Below are 19,075 nucleotides of genomic sequence, written 5' to 3' on the forward strand. Positions count from 1 at the left end.
ATCTTGCATTTACCACCCGCCTGCCTGAGTTCTCATTACCCCAGTGCAGTAGGTGCAACCGTCTCATGTGATTATCTGAGATAAAGAGGAGGAAGGAAAGGACAAACAACTGACTCATTTTAATGGATTTGCTTCAGACGAGAGGAACCTGTAATTTCTCTTAGGCGTGTTTGACCGACCCACTGAGGAGTGAATCACAGACTTACACAAGCCTCGAAACCCAGGGCAGGCTTACCGTTCTCACATCGGCGTCTCACCAAGGCTGGTGAGCACCAGGGCCTCCTCGGCTTCCTTTCAATCATGGACAAGACAGATCACAGCCGCTGACAGGATCGTGGGGGGTGCCAGGGCGGACACAGTGATGGTGGGGCACCCTGGGGGGGAGCCCAGCGCCGACCCCCTGCTGGGCTGCGGGCTTTCCTGGATGCCGTGAGTACACACGCCACACCAGCACCTTTTCCTGCTGAAGACAGGACTGTTGTTAGACGTATCCCAGAGTGGGGAAGATGTGTGATTTATGATGGTATTTTCTGGAATGCTTGACTCTGCAGGAAACTTCCCTCCTATTATTTAGAGATTGGCTAACTCAGGTCTGGAGTATTTCCTCCATCTCTTTTACATTGGTTTCTCTTTAAAAAGTCATTTGTCATTTGCTCTAAATTGCTCACTCCTAGGGCTGAAAATGGCAATTAAATCCTCTATTTTCCAATAGTCCCCCTTGCTTGATAATTGGATGAGAAAACTAGCTTTCAATTCCCTTATTTAGGCTGAGTGTAAAGCTAGATGTTTTCTTTCTTTCTTCTTCTTCTTCTTTTTTTTTTTTTTAATGAAGCGTGCTTTAGTAGTTTCTTCTTTTAGTGGGACTGACAAATCTGCCCTTAAAGGGGAAACATTTCCTCCACTTAACCGCTGAAACCTTTTTCAAAGGCATCTCCCCCTCATTTTGTGACCAATACTATGTCATTTGATGGCATATATTCCTTATACTTTGAGGACAATTCTGGGACCTCTAAAGTGTGCATCTTAAGACGCTATTTTTTTTTTTTCTCAAGTGTCAACCCTCCAGGGAACTTTCTTCATGAAGCAGGGAAATTGCCTGTCTTATCAATTTCTTTAACATCATATAAGTATCAAGATAGTTGGTGAGATGCTGGAAGATTTCCAACTCTGAGATGATGTGATTATTCAGACTTATCAGAATTTGAATCCAGACTGCAATTTTCAGAGAAGATGCTCAACTACAAAGACCCTGGCTGGACGCCATCTAAAATAACTTAGGATGAGATGTTTCTGATTCTAGCAAATCTTTTGGATCTTTTTCTTCCCCCAAGGCTCCCTATGAATCAACTCATCCATGGCAAGGGAGAACCTGTAAGAGAGACTGAATACATTCTATTATCGAGGCCAAGAAACGCACAAATAACTTGCCATCTGGTTATTTAATCAGAGTTTTAATTACACTAGTGGGATAGACAGGAGATTAAGCTGAGGGCAGCATACCCACACACACACACCAAAATGTGGGTCACTGAACTCTTTGAGTTCCTCAGCCTCCAGTTACCCTTTCTGGATTGATCCTTCCCACCAGTGACTGGCTGAGGAGTATGCGGTGAGGTGCCAGCTAGAAGGTTTGAAAATGAGCTTTCTGTCCCTCTCATCCTGGGGTGAAGTTCAGTGGAGTGCAATGCCTTGGGAAAGTGTCCAGGGAGTTTACAAGCATTCTCAGGCAGCTCACCTCAGAGCGTTTCGCATGAAGAGGTTTGAGAGATCACACATTTCCTTGCATTCCTCCCTGCCTGACTGCACTTACAGTTCCCAGGTTGCACTTCCTATTATTTTCTTGGCGAGTCCTGATGCCAGCCCTCGCTCAGCATGTTCAGACAGGTGGGGAGCGCCTGAGTCTGTGTGAGTCACCTGCTCCAAGACCGTCTAGCATCTAGTATCAGAAACAGTTCCAGGACCCACGAAGGCTAACTGTATTTTTGAATTCCAACTCATTCAGAAACTCAGTTCCAGGTACAAGGAAGGTGGGACAGTTAGAAGATGGTGTTCATAGCCAGCATCTTCTATGTGTGTCCAGGGAGACAGTATTTTGTGATTCCCGACTTTATGGCCACAGTGGAAAGACATTTGCAGTCATGCCTGTGGAAGACATCACTAATCTGACAGCACATACTTTCCTACTGAAACTACATGAGACCTCAAAATCTTTTTTTACATAAAGCTCCACGTAGTATAGCAAAGAGGAGGTCCATTAGACTGGGTGCATTTCAACTTACATTACCAGGTTCCAAGTTTATCCAAGGGAAGCTTGGCGTGCTGCTTTCCATGCGGTCACAAAGAGTCACACACGACTGAGCGACTGAACTGAACTGAAGTTTACCTAGCATTGCAAATATGCTCATCTGTTCCCCTAAGATAGGAAAGTTGTCCTGTGATTTTATTTTTAAATTAATCATTTAATTAATTAATTTTTGTTGGGGTATAATTGCTTTGGCAGGCTTGCACAATGGCTCAACAGGTAAAGAATTTGCCTGCAATGCAGGAGACTCAGGAGATGAGGGTTCCATCCCTGGGTCGGAAAGATCCTCTGGACAGGGAAATGGCAACCTACTCCAGTATTCTTGCCTGCAAAGTCCCAATGACAGAGGAGCCTGGAGGGATACAGTCCAAAGGGTCGCAAAGAGCCAGGCATGACTGAGCAACTGAGTGCATATAATTGCTTGACAATGTTATGCTAGTTTCTGCTGTACAATGAATTGAATTGTACCACAGAATTGATGTATGTATCAATTATATATATATAATATATATATCCCCTCCTTCTTGGACCTTCCTTCCACCTGGGGAGAATGGTTCTGTGGTTTTAAAACAAAAGCATCAGAAGCTGACATTATTCACTCCTTTATTCATTTCTCTAACAAATATTTACTGAGTCTATTATACACTTTATGCTTTGCTGGATGCTGGGGACAGAGAAATGTCCTTCTGTGTTTACCTCCTAACTAATGATAACCTGAGTTTCCCACAGTTGCAGTCTACTTTCTCTAGGGTTCTGGGGCTAAAAGCGTTAAGCCTAGTACTGTGCTGACGCCGTGGCCTTAGGGCTCAGAGCACAGGCAGTGAATGGTGTGCGAGATGCCTGTGGCGTTGAATTCTCCAGCAAGTTAAATCCTGAGATGCGGTCCCTCTGGGACTTTTGAGTGCAGCTGTATTTTCCTTTAAGCCTCTGAATGCTGCAAACACTATATTCTCTCTCTCTCCGAAGTAATCACCATGTTAGAGCAGGGAGCCTGGCTTCCATTCAGCCACCTAGAATTGCTGCTTATTATAAAGCGAAAAGCAAAAGGAGGTGATTCACACCTTTATGAGGATGCACAGAGAGGTGGGTTTTGGGATTAAGGAGGAATAATTGGAAATTTTCTAGTTCCTGAGAAGCTACCATTTCAGATTGATTGCTTGCTGCTTTTTTTTTTTTTTTTGTTAGTTTTATTTTTTGAAGATTTTTTTGATGTGGACCATTTTTAAAGTCTTTATTGAATTTGTTACAACACTGTTTCTGTATTTTGTTTGGTTTTTTGGCCAAGAGGCATGTGGGATCTTAGGTCCCCGGCCAGGGATCAAACCTGCACACCCTACTCTGGAAGGTGAGATTTTAACCACTGGACCCTCAGGGAAGTCCCCTGGTTGTTGCTTTTATCTCTGAAATAAATCTTATTCTGGATACTTTGGGACAAAATGTGGAGTTGTGCCGGGGTCCAGCCCCAGCAGGATCCAGGGGAACCCTCAGGATGAACGGCGTCGGTGAATGAGAGAGAGAGTGAGACAAAGCTCGGGGCTAAGTCTGAAGTTTATTTTTGCACTGCCCCTTTATACCCTTAAGAACATCTTTTGGGGGAAGTGCATATTGCTTACACACAGGTCATCTCAAAACATTTACAGCAACTTGACCTTCAACAGAAACAGGACGTCACCCACATACTTTTTCGTTCACAAGAGTCTTTCTTATCATTTGGCCTTCAGGCCTGCTAACAGTTTATGGCTTGCACCTGGTGTGGCTTAAGCAACTTCAGTAGCTGACCCTGTTTTTCGTATAATTAATCTATTTCCTTTCTAATAAGCGTCATCTTTATGGGAACTAGATAGGATTACATTTTTACAGAACAGAAATGCGAAGGACTGCAGAAACAGCAGATATGGCACAAAACAGGCTCTTAGTCTAAAAGTTAACCACCTGCAAGAAGTCGCCAGCTAATCTCTATCTAAAGTGTTTTTTGTTAGGCACATTTGTGGCTATCATATTTGTGGAGCTTTTTTCACCCCATGAAGGGGCCTGTGCTTAATAGTTTTTGTTAGCGTACTGTGCTTAGGATGTTTGGAACAATCAAGAGCATTTTGTGCAATGAGAGCACATATTTATCAAACAAGCCAGAATGCCAGCAAAAGGGTTTGAATTGAAGCATTTTCTTCATCTCTGGTCCCTTCATAGGGTACCAGCGTCCAGAAGATTTATTAATTAGGGTTTTAAGTTGGTCCTCATTCAGTGAAAGAGGAGCAGGAGAGCTCTCAGCAGGCAACACAAGAATCTGCAGCAGGGTAAACAAGAGCAACAGCAGAAAAGGGGGGAGGATATAGGGTGGGATAGAGGCCGAGGACAACCTGGAGGGTCCCTTATCCTAGACGGCCTTGCCTGTCAGGTTTTTTCCTCGTGACCTCGTCATGGATGGGGTCCCGGACGGCCTTGCCTGCCCGGTATTTTCTTCATGACCTCGTCACGGGCAGGACCCCCCATAACGGCTCTCGACAGAGTTGCCTTTATTGGGTGACAAGTATAGAAGCTGGAGGGAGTTTCTTTGTAAATCAGATAGCTATTTATTTACCTAATTACCGCAGATGGCCTCTGGTGAGAGTTTTTTGCATCTTTCTTTTCCTCTTCTTTATCCTTCATTTCTGAGACTGTCTTGCCCTTCCGTGTGGTCATCCCAAACGTCTGCCTGCCGCGTACCTGTGCCTGCCTCCCCTCCCTCTTTACTCCGAGCATCATCTCGAGTTTCAGGATAATTCTGGCTTATCATGGACTAAAGATGACCCCTACACTGCCTCCTTCTTTCAGGGTGTGCTAACACCAGGACTATCACCCTCTGCTGGGCTACTTTGCATCACAATTTGAGTGAATTGAAGGAATTAGGACAGGACTAGCATGGGGTGAGTTCTTGCCTGGAGAATCCCAGGGATGGGGTCGCACAGAGTCAGACATGACTGAAGTGACTTAGCAGTTAGCAGCATGGGGTGAAGTGAAGTAATTCAGTCATGTCCGATTCTTTGGGACTCCATGGACTGTAGCTGGCCAGGCTCCTCCATCCATTGGATTTTCCAGGCAAGAATACTGGAGTGGGTTGCCATTTCCTTCTCCACAGGATCTTCCCAACCCAGGGATTGAACTGGGGTCTCCTGTGTTACAGGCAGACCCCTTAACATCTGAGCCACCGGGGAAGTCCCTGGTGGTAGCATGGGGTAGGGGTCTGACAAAGGCATGGGAAGCCCAAATCTGGGGAGATCAATGTGTTCCCAAATAGCATACTGTGTTTGGATAGCAGCTTTCAATGCACCCAAGGCGCTTTTGATGATGGAGTAAATTTGGTAAAACCTGGGTGCCAATCTTGTCACTTCAAGAACTCTCAGAACATTGCTTTATGAAAGCATGTGTATGTGAGGGGTGGGTGGTGGTGGTGCTGGTATGCAGTGTTTCCCAAATGGACCTGACCATGGGCCCCCTTGCTCTTCTATGAGACCAGAATGCCTTGGCAAAATCCATTAGACACCAAATTCTATATTGTTGCCTACTAAGAGTGAAGCAGAGAGATTTCCTGAATTTGTAGAACATTTAAGTATATAAAAGTCCTCAGTGTTGTTTTTCTTCCATCCTTTTTGTCTTCACTTTTTGATGCCTGGGACAAATTATTGCCCAACAGCTGGTGGATAATACGCATCAATCCCGTGATAAATATACATGATTGTAGCGCTAGTCTACTTCTGGGCTGGAGCTGGCTTGTGGGGCCTCAAGAGAGTTGACTGTTATGTTTTCAGGAATTAAATTATATAAATATACCCCTCAAAAGAATTTTCTATATTGGTTGCGTTTCAACTTGAGATTTGGACCATTGATATGAAACACTGTGAACCCAGAACCTTAAATTAAAAAAAACACTAGAGCTTTCTAATAAGACACGAGTTAGAAATGAGATTCTAGTCCAACCATGTCATTTCAAAGGTAAGGAAACCAAGGCATGGAGCGCTTGTGAGATTTGCCCAAAGCCATCCAGCAATTCGTGAGAATTAGAAGTTTCCTAGCTTTGGGCTATATCAGTGAAAATCACACTTCCTTGGATTGAAGTGTCTGGGTATTTACAGAGCTTGAAGATGAATTTTGACCTAGCTATCTATCTTTTTCAGTAAAAACTGAAATTGCCATCATTGTTATAGTCATTAGAAAGAAATCATTGACTCAACCAAGTTTCTCAAGAAGAGCTGTTTCCTTAGAAACAAACAAATAAAAAGCTTTCTGGACAAATGGAGCGTCAGAATTTATGGTCAGCTAATGCTGAGTGAGACTTTTAGTGCTGCATATGTGAGAGCTCAGTCATGTCTGACTCTTTGTGACCTCTTGGACTGTAGCCCGCCAGGCTCCTCTGTCCATGGGTTTATACTGACAGGAATACTGGGGTGGGTTGCTGTTTCCTACTCCAGGGGATCTTCCTGATGCAGGAGTCAAACCTGAGTCTCTTGCAGCTCCTACACTAGCAGGCAGATTTTTTTTTTTTTACCACTGAACCATCTGGGAAGGCCCTCTTTTAGTGCCATAGTTCATCAGTTCTAAGATAGGCATTTTTTTCTAACCTTTCAACATTTCTGAAATTGGAATATATTGTACAATAAGTGGCATGTCATGGTTTAATAGGCAAGCTTATTTTCTTTTCTTTTCTTAGTGAACATGAAAATAATGATGTTGCTTACAATGTTGGATTCAATGAAACATGATAATTTAATTCAGTGTAGCAATGTCAATTTGGGTACTTTCTTGTTTCCATCTTTACATGTTTATCTCTAGTCAAGCATGGACATGAGTATAAACATATGTGCATTTTGGTCCATGTCACTTCTCATATTGCCTTCACTGTTATTTTTTTTTCCTTTTTAGAAGGTATCATTAAGCCCAACCAATGAATCTAAATTAATGAATCACTGAGGATAAGATATGAGTATTAAGCCTCAAGGAGAATCTTACTATATGTAGACATTGTGCTAGGCCTTGGAGAGGCATTTTATTTGTACTTCCAGAAATTTTTCAGCTTGGTATTATACAAACTCAAAGTTTGTTCTAGTTATCAAGGCTTTGTGTGGATTAGTCGCTCAGTCATGTCCGACTTTTTGCAACCCCATGGACTAACGTAGCCTGCCTGCCTCCTCTGTCCATGGAATTCTCCAGGCAAGAGTACTGCAGTGGGTTTGCTATTCCCTTCTCCAGGGGATCTTCCCAACCCAGGGATCGAACCCAGGTCTCCTTTGTTGCAGGCAGATTCTTCACTGTCTGAGCCAGCAGAGAAGCCCCCATCAAGGCTTTATCAATGATTAATCTAAGAAAACATGTTTCCTCCATTCTTTTCTGTACAATATCAACCTCTGATTATGGATTATGCCGGCAGTGCTTATTATTTTTTAATTCCTCATTCTCAGGGGTCTTAAGCTTTCCCCTTTGCTCTGCAGAGCACTCTGGCTTTTGGCCTCAGCCAACATCTGAATTCTGATGGGAGGGATTCCATCCAACTCTTTCTGGTGAGGAGAGAAACAACCCAATTGGAACTAACCTAAAAACATCTATCCATCTGACTCATCCCCATCAGTCAAACTGGATAAAGATGAGAATGCTATGACTTCTCTTGAGTAATATCATGAAACAGTATCTCCCCAGCATTTGCAGTCACTGAAGGAAATTTATCATATAATTATCATACCTTGTGGTATGTGGGTTGCACATACCAGACAATGATAACATGAATGATTAAGTAGCAAATTAACCTCAAACTAACCAAGAGTGCTTAGTTCAAAATTTGTGCTTCTTATGTGTATGCTTATGATTTCATATTGCATAAATATTTATACCAGTAAAATTTTTCTTAGTTTATATGAATACATAAAATGTATCATTTCATAGTCTTCCACAAAGAGCATAATGATCTACAGAAAATGCCATGGCTATTGGGCTATTTATTCCTTGAACATTTTTTGAAACTGTGGCCTTGGAGGCCCTAGCACTGGTTGGGGAATATTTTTGGATTCCATAAATCACATCACGTCACTATGCCAAACCCTTGACTTTCTTCCAGCAAGATTAGCTTTAAGCAGGATTCCTATAATGAAAATAATGAAAAATAAGAATGGCCTCTCACCTGAAGCCTTAGATAGCAGGCATTAATATTTTTAAATGCCTCCCTTTGGCTTGACTTTGATCATTTGACTGTGCATTTCAAACAATGTTCTCCAGGTAGAGGAGAATTGCACTCACCCATCAGTCCTGTTCTTTGGTTCTTTTCTCCCTGAGAAGTGTACGTGGGGAAGGAGATTGTGATCGAATTGTGAAGAAAAGCAAAGAGAAAGGATCAACATGACCAATTCAGCAGGAGAAGTGAACAATTTTTGACTTGAAAAGGAAAATGAATCTTATAGTCTATATTTCCATTTTTCAGATTGCAGGCTACAATCCATTAGAAGTTTGTGAATTCAATTTAGTGGGTAGCAACCAATTTTGGAGAGAATGTCAGATAGAATAAAGTGGAATACAAGATAAAAATTGTGACTTTATCAGAATGTCTTTCTTGCAGATAGGAAGAATAGTATTTTAACATAAAAGTTTTCAAAACATAAAAATTATTTATTTTTAAATGTTTATATAGACATAGCTTTATACACACATATTTTTGTTGGTACACACTGAGTCACAATGTAAGATCTGTTTATTACTGTGTTATGGTAAAAAATTATTGAAAGCTCAGTTCAGTTCAGTTCAGTCGCTCAGTCATGTCAGACTCTTCATGACCCCATGGACTGCAGCACACCAGGCTTCCCTGTCCATCACCAACTCACGGAGTTTGCTCAAATTCACGTCCATCACATTGGTGATGCCATCCAACCGTCTCATCCTCTGTTGTCCCCTTTGCCTCCTGCCTTCAATCTTTCCCAGCATCAGAGTCTTTTCTAATGAGTCAGTTCTTTGCATCAGGTGGCCCAAGTATTTGAGTTTCAGCTTCAATATTAGTCCTTTCAATGAATATTCAGGACTGATTTCCTTTAAGATTGACTGCTTGATATCCTTGCAGTCCAAGCGACTCTCAAGAGTCTTCTCCAACACCACAGTTCAAAAGCATCATCTTGAAAGCTACAGGAGAATTATATGTAAACCATACAGTTATTTTAAGACAACTCGTATTGGTTCTTCTGTTACTTCTCTTTGTGAGGATCAGTTAAAAATCTATCCTAAACAATAATGATATTGAAAACTGCCTTCTGCGCCTATCCACCAATTGGTTGCATACATGAAAACATCTTTCTACCCACACTGTAAGATTATGAATTCCACAATTCTATTTCAACACCTATGCAAATCCATTACCAACTTTGCCTGTCATTCTACCATGTTCCCTTTCTCCTGCTCAGACTTGTTCTACAAGATGATGGTGTACATCAAAATATACTTTCCTTTTGTTCATTGGTTAGCAGTTCAAAGACAATTTTAAACTAAAAGACAACTTGGAAGCCTTCCTGTAAGTGTCCGTGGATCATCATCTCAGCAGAAGGCACAGTAGAGTTGTGAAAGTCCCTGTTAGTCTTGACTCCAGTCAGGAAGGCTTTGATCCAAGACCCATGAGTTTCATCTGCTTCTTGGTCAGTTTGCCTTGGGAGCCTAAATGGATAAGAGTGAGTGCATCTCCATTAGAGCATAAGGAAATTTACGTTTGCTGCAGACTCAGTGGTTGGTTAGCTGACTAAATATTAGGTTAGTTATGTGGTGTTGTCATCTTCAGCTGGATGCACCCTTGTCTGTTGCAGGTGAAGATCCTCATGTGTGAAAATGAAGTCCCAGGCAACCACGATTTGCTGTTTAATATTATTTCTGGCCACAGAATATTCTCATAGTAGATTCCATATCCGCACAAAAGTAAGTTTGATCAGTTCTTATGTGATCCCATGAGAAATCAATCAGTTCTCTGAGACGATTGATTTATGATAAATAACATGTCATTTCAAAGAAATTTTCAAATGATTACGATGTTACCCTTTCTGATGGCAACTTTCTAAAGAAAGGGACAATGAAAAGTTGAGAGGTGGCTGGGGCTTGTGACAGAGCAGTATTGTCACAGGGTGCAACAGTCTAGTAGAAAAACGACTTTGCAAGCCACGGAGCATGTAGACAGGCAGCTCTTGAGAGGCAGAAGCACTAACTTGGCAGTCCAGCAATTTAGGTTCAAACCTTAAGTTTGTTTGTTAGCCACACAAGTTGCTTCACTTCTCTGGGTCTTAATTTCCTTACCTATAACACGAACAGTGTCTTTTTCTCTTTTAGAGTTTTACAGTCCTTTATAGCTACAAGATGCTTAGTCAGGAAGTCGTGTCTGACCCTTTTGTGACCCCGTGGATTGTAACCTGTTAGGCTCCTCTGTCCATAGGACTTCCAAGGCAAGAATACTGGAATGGATTTCCATTTCCTTCCCCAGGGAATCTTCTCAACCCAGGGATTGAACCCATATCTTCTGCATTGGCAGGCGAATTCTTAACCACCGAACCACCGGGGAGACTCGGGTTTGATCCCTGGGTCAAGAAGCTCCCCCTGGAGAAAGAAATGGCAACCCACTCCAGTATTCTTGCCTGGGAGATCCCATGGACAGAGGAGCTTGGTGGGTTACAGTCTACGGGGTTGCAAAGGAGTTGGACACCCTTAGCAACTAAACAATAACAACATAGCTACAAAAAAATTTATGATTCTATTATTGCAACCTAGCACTCATTCCTAGTATCTGCTCAGGTCTTTCTCTGTGTATTGGGTGAACCATATTAGTTCCCTATCCTAGCTACAGTTAATACAGCAGAGAAGAGTTTAGTGCTCTAATTGCTGTCACTGTGCTCTCCATGGGTCCTTAAACTTTCCAACAGATGTACCCCATCCCCTGACCTTCAGCGCCTAAGTGACCACACCCAGTTTCTAGCCTTCACTGGGGGCAGCAGCATGTTCTCAGTCAGGGCTCACATCCCTTCAGCAAATTCCTGCAATATCAGATGCCATTTTCTTCCTAGTCTTGAACACATTTTCTCTTCATATTCACATGGAGTCTCTAAGTTGAGATGAGAGAGTAGAGTCCCACTGTAAAGAAAACCTCTGAGAATTTATGTTTTACAGGATGGAGATAAACTTCAAGGTCCTGAAAGAAAACCCAAGACTGGAAGAATTCAAGGTATGTAGCTACAGAACAGTCTTCTTCCATTTGAAGACTGGGCAGAATAAAGGAAGGGCATGGATATTGCAGATCAATCCCCAGACCACAAGTTTTCACATAGAATAACCATCTCAAATAAGTTCTAAATGTTAAACATCATCAATAGATTTTCTTGTAATTATACTATTACCCACGGCACAGTCAATGAAACAAGTTGGCAGATATTCATACATGTTCTAGAATAGTAGACGAGAGTCCCTTTTAAAACTCAAAAGGGAAATCTGAACTAATGAGCTAACAAGAGGCAGAAGAGTGAAGAGGACAGGATCATTCATTCCTTCATTCAAAGATACTTTCAAGGTTCTCAAAAGCATGTAGCCCTCTGAGGCTGAGCGATCTCTTCAAGTGATGTAATAGGTATCATGTTGGCGAGACTGACAGAGGATAAGATGGTTAGATGGCATCACCAACTTGATGGACATGAGTCTGAGCAAGCTCTGGGAGTTGGTGATGGACAGGGAAGCCTGGAGTGCTGCAGTCCATGGGGCTGCAAAGAGTCAGACATGACTGAGCGACTGAACTGAACTGAACTGGCAAGATTGGTCACTCTAGAGAAGTGAGAGACAAACTATGGAACCATCATGAGAAGTAAGAGTGAAATCCTGTGGCTCTCACCCACATAGATTACTGGGATCTGCACAGTCACGGCCAAGTATATTTCTGGGGGCAAATACAAATATATACAGATTTGGAACTAAGAAAGGAAAGAGGAGAGAAATGTAGCTAATGTGCATTGAACATTTATGACAACACTGATCTAAGTGCTGTACAAGATGCTGTCTCATTCAATGTTTGTAACAAGACTATGGCATTATCTCCAAACTATATGAATGAGAAAATGAGATGCACTCAGCTTAAAGAAATCGCAACAATGAATACATTTGGGTAGATGTCAAAGAAAGATGCAAAACAACCTGCTTCTATTCTTCTGTCTGAATCATAAATACTGGTCATCAATATCCTTTGGCTCACAGCCAGTAGGGCACTTCACTTTGTATTTATTTCAATACCTCGATAGTTCTCAGTATCATCTACTTCTTCCTACTGCACTGCTGCTATCTGAAGGCAATTCTTCCTGGGAATACTTCAACAGCTGCATCAAGTCAATCCACTCTCCTCAGGGGCCAAATTAGGCTGCCACCAGTTTTTTTGAATAAAGTTTTATTGAAACCCAGCCATGCTTACTCATTCACACATTGTTTTTGATTGCCTTTATGCTACTAAGCAGAGCCGAGTATTTGTGACAGAGACCATATGGCCCTCAAAACTGAAATGTTTACTCTCTGGTTAGCTATGTTGTATTTAGCAAAAACATAGAATGCCTGGTGAAATTTAAATTTCAGATAAGCCATGAGTAATATTTCATGGGTTATACATAAATGAAAAATTATCCATTGTTCTACTGAACATATTTAGTCGGTTCTCTTTATGCATGGATTCTGTATTTGCATCTTTTCCAAATCAGCAGTCACAGTGCTCTCTGATTCTTTAACAGACATGCACAGAATAACAGAAAAATTATCAGCCAAGGTGCATGCTCCCAGTTGAATGAGGCGGCACTTGACCTTCCTACTATAAACAAGTGTTTTTTGTGGTCTATGTAGTGTCACGTGTTTTGTGTTTTTTAGTTGGTGATTTTGCTGCTTAAAATGGCCCCCAAATATAGTTCCAAAGCGATGTGTACTGTGCCTAAGAAGGTTGTGATGTGCCTTATGGGGAAAATATGCTAGATAAGCTTTGTTAATGTGTTGTCACTAGTTATAGTGCCCTTGGCTATGAGTTCAATGTCAGGGAATCAAAAGCATATATTAAATAAGGTGTCTTTAAATGGAAACACACAAAACAAGCTTATATATTGATATATTGATTGGTTGGTGAAAATGCGAGTGAAGCTTATAGGCACCTAACCTTGTATTTCTCCTAGAAGCAATAGTTACATATTCACTAGTTCAGTGTTTGTGGCAGTGACTTTATAGACTACAACTGCTGCAAATAATGAGAATTGACTGTATCTGAAAATAAAATCAATATTTAACTGGCATTTAACCTGTATTTTATCTGTCAACTCTATTTACCTGGTCCTTTACAGAAAAGTTTACTAACTCCTGCTCCATGCATGGTTAATTATCTTATACAAATCTAATCATACTTCCTGGTACCCCTCATATAAGCACAGAATCCAAGGTCTTTCAGGACTTGACCCTGCTTTCCTCCCCACCCTCATCTCTCGCCACTCACCCCTCAGACACTCTGAACTCTTTATGAATGACCCTCCTTTCCACATGTTCTTCACTCTCTCTAGACATCAGCTTCACAGTCTGCCTGAAACGTCTTAGTGGTTGGTGGCTGAGAACCCATTTCAAAGTCGCCTCATCTGGGAAGCAACCCCCAAGCCCCAGGAAGGAGTTAGATGTCCTTGTCAAAGTGTGGAAATGCTAATCAGGCCTCTCTCTCTCTTCTAAGGAAAATGCCATGGACCTTGCAGCCCTTCTTCTAACTGCAGCCAGCCCTGTGCTCAGCACTTTCATGGAGAAATAGGATTTATCTGTAATGGAAACAAGTGGCAGAAATCAACTGAAACATGTACAAGCCTTTCTGTGGAAACACTCTTTATGGTGATGTATTTGCATATTTGCACTTTATTTGCATATCCTACCAGAAACATTTGAAATGTTTTCTGTTCAGCATGATAATAAGTTTCAGATCTGGACTTGAGAAATTCTACAGAGTGGGTTCAAGTTTGTCTCTTATCATTCCTTCCTCATCCAAACTCTCAACCACTTTATTTCTCTCTCTCAAAATCTTTTCTCAACAACAACAACAAAAAAGGATCTGAAATTCATTCCGAGAGTGATAAACACTTAGAGATTAAAGTCTTAGCTTTAAAAATGGATTTTTATACCTCTTACGCTAATGAATTAAGCAACAGAATGTGTCTAGGGTTAAATTCACTTTAATATCTTTTTCTAATACTTTCAATCACTTGACCAAAGGAAGACAGAGGTGTGTGTTCCAGAAAGGATAAAAATTCAATGAATGAAACAATTCTCAATTAAAATATTTTATTTTGTATCCTTTCACTTAGCCACTGTTTCCTTCTGCCTCCCTTTCATCCTTGTAGAAGCACATTGATTTCTGCGTATCCTAAAATGTCAAGTGTTTTTAGAATAGGAGTATCAATGCAGTCTCTCACTTCAGTTCAGTTTAGTTCAGTCACTCATTCGTGTCCGACTCTTTGCAACCCCATGTATCGCAGCACGCCAGGCTTCCCTGTCCATCAGCAACTCCCAGAGTTTACTCAAACTCATGTCCATTGAATCAGTGATGCCATCCAACCATCTCATCCTCTGACGTCCCCTTCTCCTCCTTGCTCTCAATCTTTCCCAGCATCAGGGTCTTTTCAAATGAGTCAGCTCTTTGCATCAGGTGGCCAAAGTATTAGAGTTTCAGCTTCAACATCAGTCCTTCCAATGAACACCCAGGACTGATCTCCTTTAGGATGGACTGGTCGGATCTCCTTGCAGTCCAAGGGACTCTCAAGAGTCTTCTCCAACACCACAGTTCAAAAGCATCAGTTCTTTGGTGCTCAACTATCTTTATAGTCCAGCTCTCAAATCCATACACTGGAAAAACCAAAGCTTTGATTATATGGACCTTTGTTGGCAAAGTAATGTCTCTGCTTTTTAGTATGCTGTCCAGGTTGGTCATAACTTTTCTCCCAAGGAGTAAGCCTCTTTTAATTTCATGGGTGCAATCACCATCTGCAGTGATTTTGGAGCCCCCAAAAATAAAGTCTGCCACTGTTTCCACTGTTTCCCCATCTATTTGCCATGAAGTGATGGGATCGGATGCCATGATCTTAGTTTTCTGAATGTTGAGCTTTAAGTCAATGTTTTCACTCTCCTCTTTCATTTAATCAAGAGGCTCTTTAGTTCTGCTTCACTTTCTGCCATAAGGGTGGTGTCATCTGCATATCTGAGGTGATTGATATTTCTCTCGGCAGTCTTGATTCCAGCTTGTGCTTCTTCCAGCCCAGCGTTCCTCATGATGTACTCTGCATATAAGTTAAATAAGCAGGGTGACAATATATAGCCTTGACGTTCCACTTTCCCAATTTGGAGCCAGTCCGTTGTTCTATGTCTGGTTCTAATGTTGCTTGTGGATCTGCATACAGATATCACAGGAGGCAGCTAAGGTGGTCTGGAATTCCCATCTTGTGAAGAATTTTCCATAGTTTGTTGTGATCCACACAGTCAAAGACTTTAGCATAGTCAATGAAGCAGAAGTAGATGTTTTGGTGGAATTGTCTCGCTTTTTCTATGATCCAACAAATGTTGGCAATTTGATCTCTGGTTCCTCTGCTTTTCTAAAAGCAGCTTGAACATCTGGAAGTTCATGGTTCATGTACTGTTGAAGCCTGGCTTGAAGAATTTTGGGCATTACTTTACTAGCGTGTGAGATGAGTGCAATTGTGTGGTAGTTTGAGCATTCTTTGGGATTGCCTTTCTTTGGGATTGGAATGAAAACTGACCTTTTCCAGTCCTGTGGCCACTGCTGAGTTTTCTAAATTTGCTGGCATATTGAGTGCAGCACTTTCACAGAATCATCTTTTAGGATTTGAAATAGCTCAATAGAAATTCCATCACCTCCACTAGCTTTGTTCGTAGTGATGCTTCCTAAGGCCCACTTGACTTATCATTCCAGGATGTCTGGCTCTAGGTGAGTGATCACACCATCGTGATTATCTTTGGGTCGTGAAGATCTTTTTTGTATAGTTCTTCTGTGTATTCTTGCCACCTCTTCTTAATATCTTCTGCTTCGGTTAGTTTCATCCCATTTCTGTCCTTTATTGAGCCCATCTTTGCATGAAATATTCCCTTGGTATCTCTAATAATCTTGAAGAGATCTCTAGTCTTTCCCATTCTATTGTTTTCCTCTATTTCTTTGCATTGATCACTGAGGAAGGCTTTCTTATCTCTCCTTGCTGTTCTTTGGAACTCTGGCATTCAAATGGGAATATCTTTCCTTTTCTCTTTTGCTTTTTGCTTCTCTTCTTTTCATAGCTATTTGTAAGGCCTCCCCAGACAGACATTTTGCTTTTTTGCATTTCTTTTTCTTGGGGATGGTCTTGCTCCCTGTCTCCTGTACAATGTCACGAATCTCCGTCCATAGTTCATCAGGCACTCTGTCTATCAGATTTAGTCCCTTAGATCTACTTCTCACTTCCACTGTATAATCGTTTGGCTAATCACATAGACGTCCTTGCAACTATAGCCCATTTAAAAGGGAGTTAAATGAAGTAAATTATTATTTTGGCCTATCCTAAGGCCTATTCTGGGAAATTCTAGGTAAAAGGTATGAGGAAGTGAGCAAACAACTTCTATTTTGCTGTTTTTCACTTGCTCAATTGTGTCCAACTCTTTGCAACCCCATGGACTGTAGCCTGCCAAGCTCCTTTGTCCATGGGATTTCTGAGGCAAGAATGCTGGAGTGGGTTGTTCCTTCTCCAGAAGATATTTGCAACCAAGGGGTCAAACCTGCATGTCCTGCATTGGCAGGTGTATTCTTTACCACTGAGCCACCAGGAAGCCCAGCTTCTTCTATTTAGTGAACTCTAAACTTTTAAAAATCACAGTGCTTTAGCCTTCTGTGTTTAACTGTCAACCTCCAAAAATTACTCCCCTCTGAAGTTCTATATAGATCCTCTTTAAAAAACAATGAAAATCATTAGACAGTTTTTGTTTCTAGAATTCCTCCATATCTCTGGAGAAAACTGTCTTGTTGTAATACTTAGCTACAATCACTGTCCTGAAAGCAGATTCTAGTAAGAAAAGTTCACATCCTGACCTCTGTGGGGATTTTGGTGGAATCTCCTGCCCTGCTGTGAGCTCCTTACCTTCTCCATATTTTTCAGCCTCTAAACCACTTTTCAGGACCTCTTGCTCCTCTTTTTTTCTCATGTGGATTATTTGTGCCTTTAACTTCCTTCGTCTGACATGTTGGGTGCTTAATCATTTTTGAGTGAAACAACCATGTTTTTACCAACAGGACTCAAACAGTGCATCACGCCTCTCCGTGGCAGCACCGTCTATAACTCTGCACATTCTTGACTACCAAGCCCCAGAGCCCATCAGGAGTGTAGCTCAAGGAATCCAAAAGAACTGCCCATTGGATTACGCCTGCATAATTAATGCTGTGAAATCATCAGAAGCAACATCCGGAAATATTGCATTTATAGTGGAGTTACTAAAAAACATTTCTATGGATTTGTCTGATAATGTCACCCAAGAGAAAATGAAGGTATTCTTTGTTAATTTCATTCAAAAACCTGACAATTTTTTTTTCCAAAATCTTGCACTTTAATAGTTTCAAAATAGTTTTCAGGGTAAAAACTACCATAACCACAATAACAGTTCATTTCAGTTTTGGGTATGGATTCATCTTAGTTTGTGGACGTTTTTAAGAAACAATGAAAGTCGCTCAGTTGTGTCCAACTCTTTGCGACCCCATGAACCATACAGTCCATGGAAATCTCTAGGCCAGAATACTGGAGTGGGTAGCCTATCTCTTCTTCAGCGGATCTTCCCAACCCAGGAATTGAACTGGGGTCTCCTGCATTGCAGGTGGATTCTTTACCAATTGAGCTCTCAGTGAAACCCCTTTCAAGAAATAAGAATATTTTTAATACAGGTTTTTGTACAGACTGAATATTTGCAAGGAACTATCACATAATAATCCTGTGAGGAAGACTTTGACTACTATAAAGTTTCCCAAATTTTATTTTTGTAAAATGTAATTGTACTGAGAAATGTCAGCAGAGATTCCATTTCTTAAAAGAGAGATCTGTAGTACAGCAGATATAGGAATTCTGGGGTAAATGAAGCCAAGTAGGTCTTACGGCAGGACTTTATAGAGCTTTAAATGTGTTAATAAACTTTGGCACTCTTCACAAGGGTCGGCGGGACGGGGCGGGTGGTGGATAGGGATATGGTGTGCTGTATTTGGATTGCCATAGGATCTACTCCCAACTTCCTCCTTAAACAGTCATTAATATCTCATGGAAAACTTGGGTTATACAAACTGAAGTTGGAAATGCTGCCTGGGGCATATGATAAAGCAGGTATCCCTGCTCTGTGGTTTCATTTCATCTTATTTGCTTATTTCATTTTATTTTGTCTTATTATTTTTTAGTTTATATTTATTGATTTTTAAAAATTGAGGTATAGTTGCTTTACAGTGTTGTGTTAATTTCCACTATACAGCAAAGTGAACCAGCTTCAAGTATACATAGATCCCCTCTTTTTTGGGTTTCCTTCCTATTTAGGTCACCACAGAGCATTAAGTAGAGTTATCAATATTATCAGTTATCTATCTTATCCATATTAGTGTATATATGTCAACCCTCAATCTTACTTTGCATATTTCCTTTCTTTTTATCATATTTTGTTTTTAACATTTCTAATTTTTTTCCTCTCTCTGAAGTCCTACTAGTATGAGAATTCTAATAAACAGTGAATTTGAAGAGAAAC

General features: G+C 41.1%; 1 protein-coding gene across 4 annotated transcripts in view; it reads left to right on the plus strand.

The window, feature by feature from the left end:
- Positions 1 to 203: 203 nt before the first annotated feature.
- The window catches only part of ADGRF4 (adhesion G protein-coupled receptor F4), a 29,283-nt gene continuing 10,411 nt past the window's right edge, over positions 204 to 19,075 (plus strand). The window contains exons 1-6 of one of the 4 annotated variants that reach the window (XM_043907675.1): positions 214 to 429; positions 9,775 to 9,972; positions 10,105 to 10,213; positions 11,450 to 11,504; positions 14,010 to 14,161; positions 17,595 to 17,846. In XM_043907675.1, the coding sequence (XP_043763610.1) occupies positions 10,127 to 10,213; positions 11,450 to 11,504; positions 14,010 to 14,161; positions 17,595 to 17,846 (546 nt within the window). In that variant the 5' untranslated portion in view covers positions 214 to 429; positions 9,775 to 9,972; positions 10,105 to 10,126. Of the gene's footprint in view, positions 430 to 9,774; positions 9,973 to 10,104; positions 10,214 to 11,449; positions 11,505 to 14,009; positions 14,162 to 17,594; positions 17,847 to 19,075 lie in introns of all 4 variants that reach the window. The other 3 variants (XM_043907676.1, XM_043907674.1, XM_043907677.1) reach the window with 3 other exon arrangements.

Source organism: Cervus elaphus, chromosome 7 (genome assembly GCF_910594005.1).
Source record: "Cervus elaphus chromosome 7, mCerEla1.1, whole genome shotgun sequence".
Lineage (NCBI taxonomy): Eukaryota > Metazoa > Chordata > Mammalia > Artiodactyla > Cervidae > Cervus > Cervus elaphus.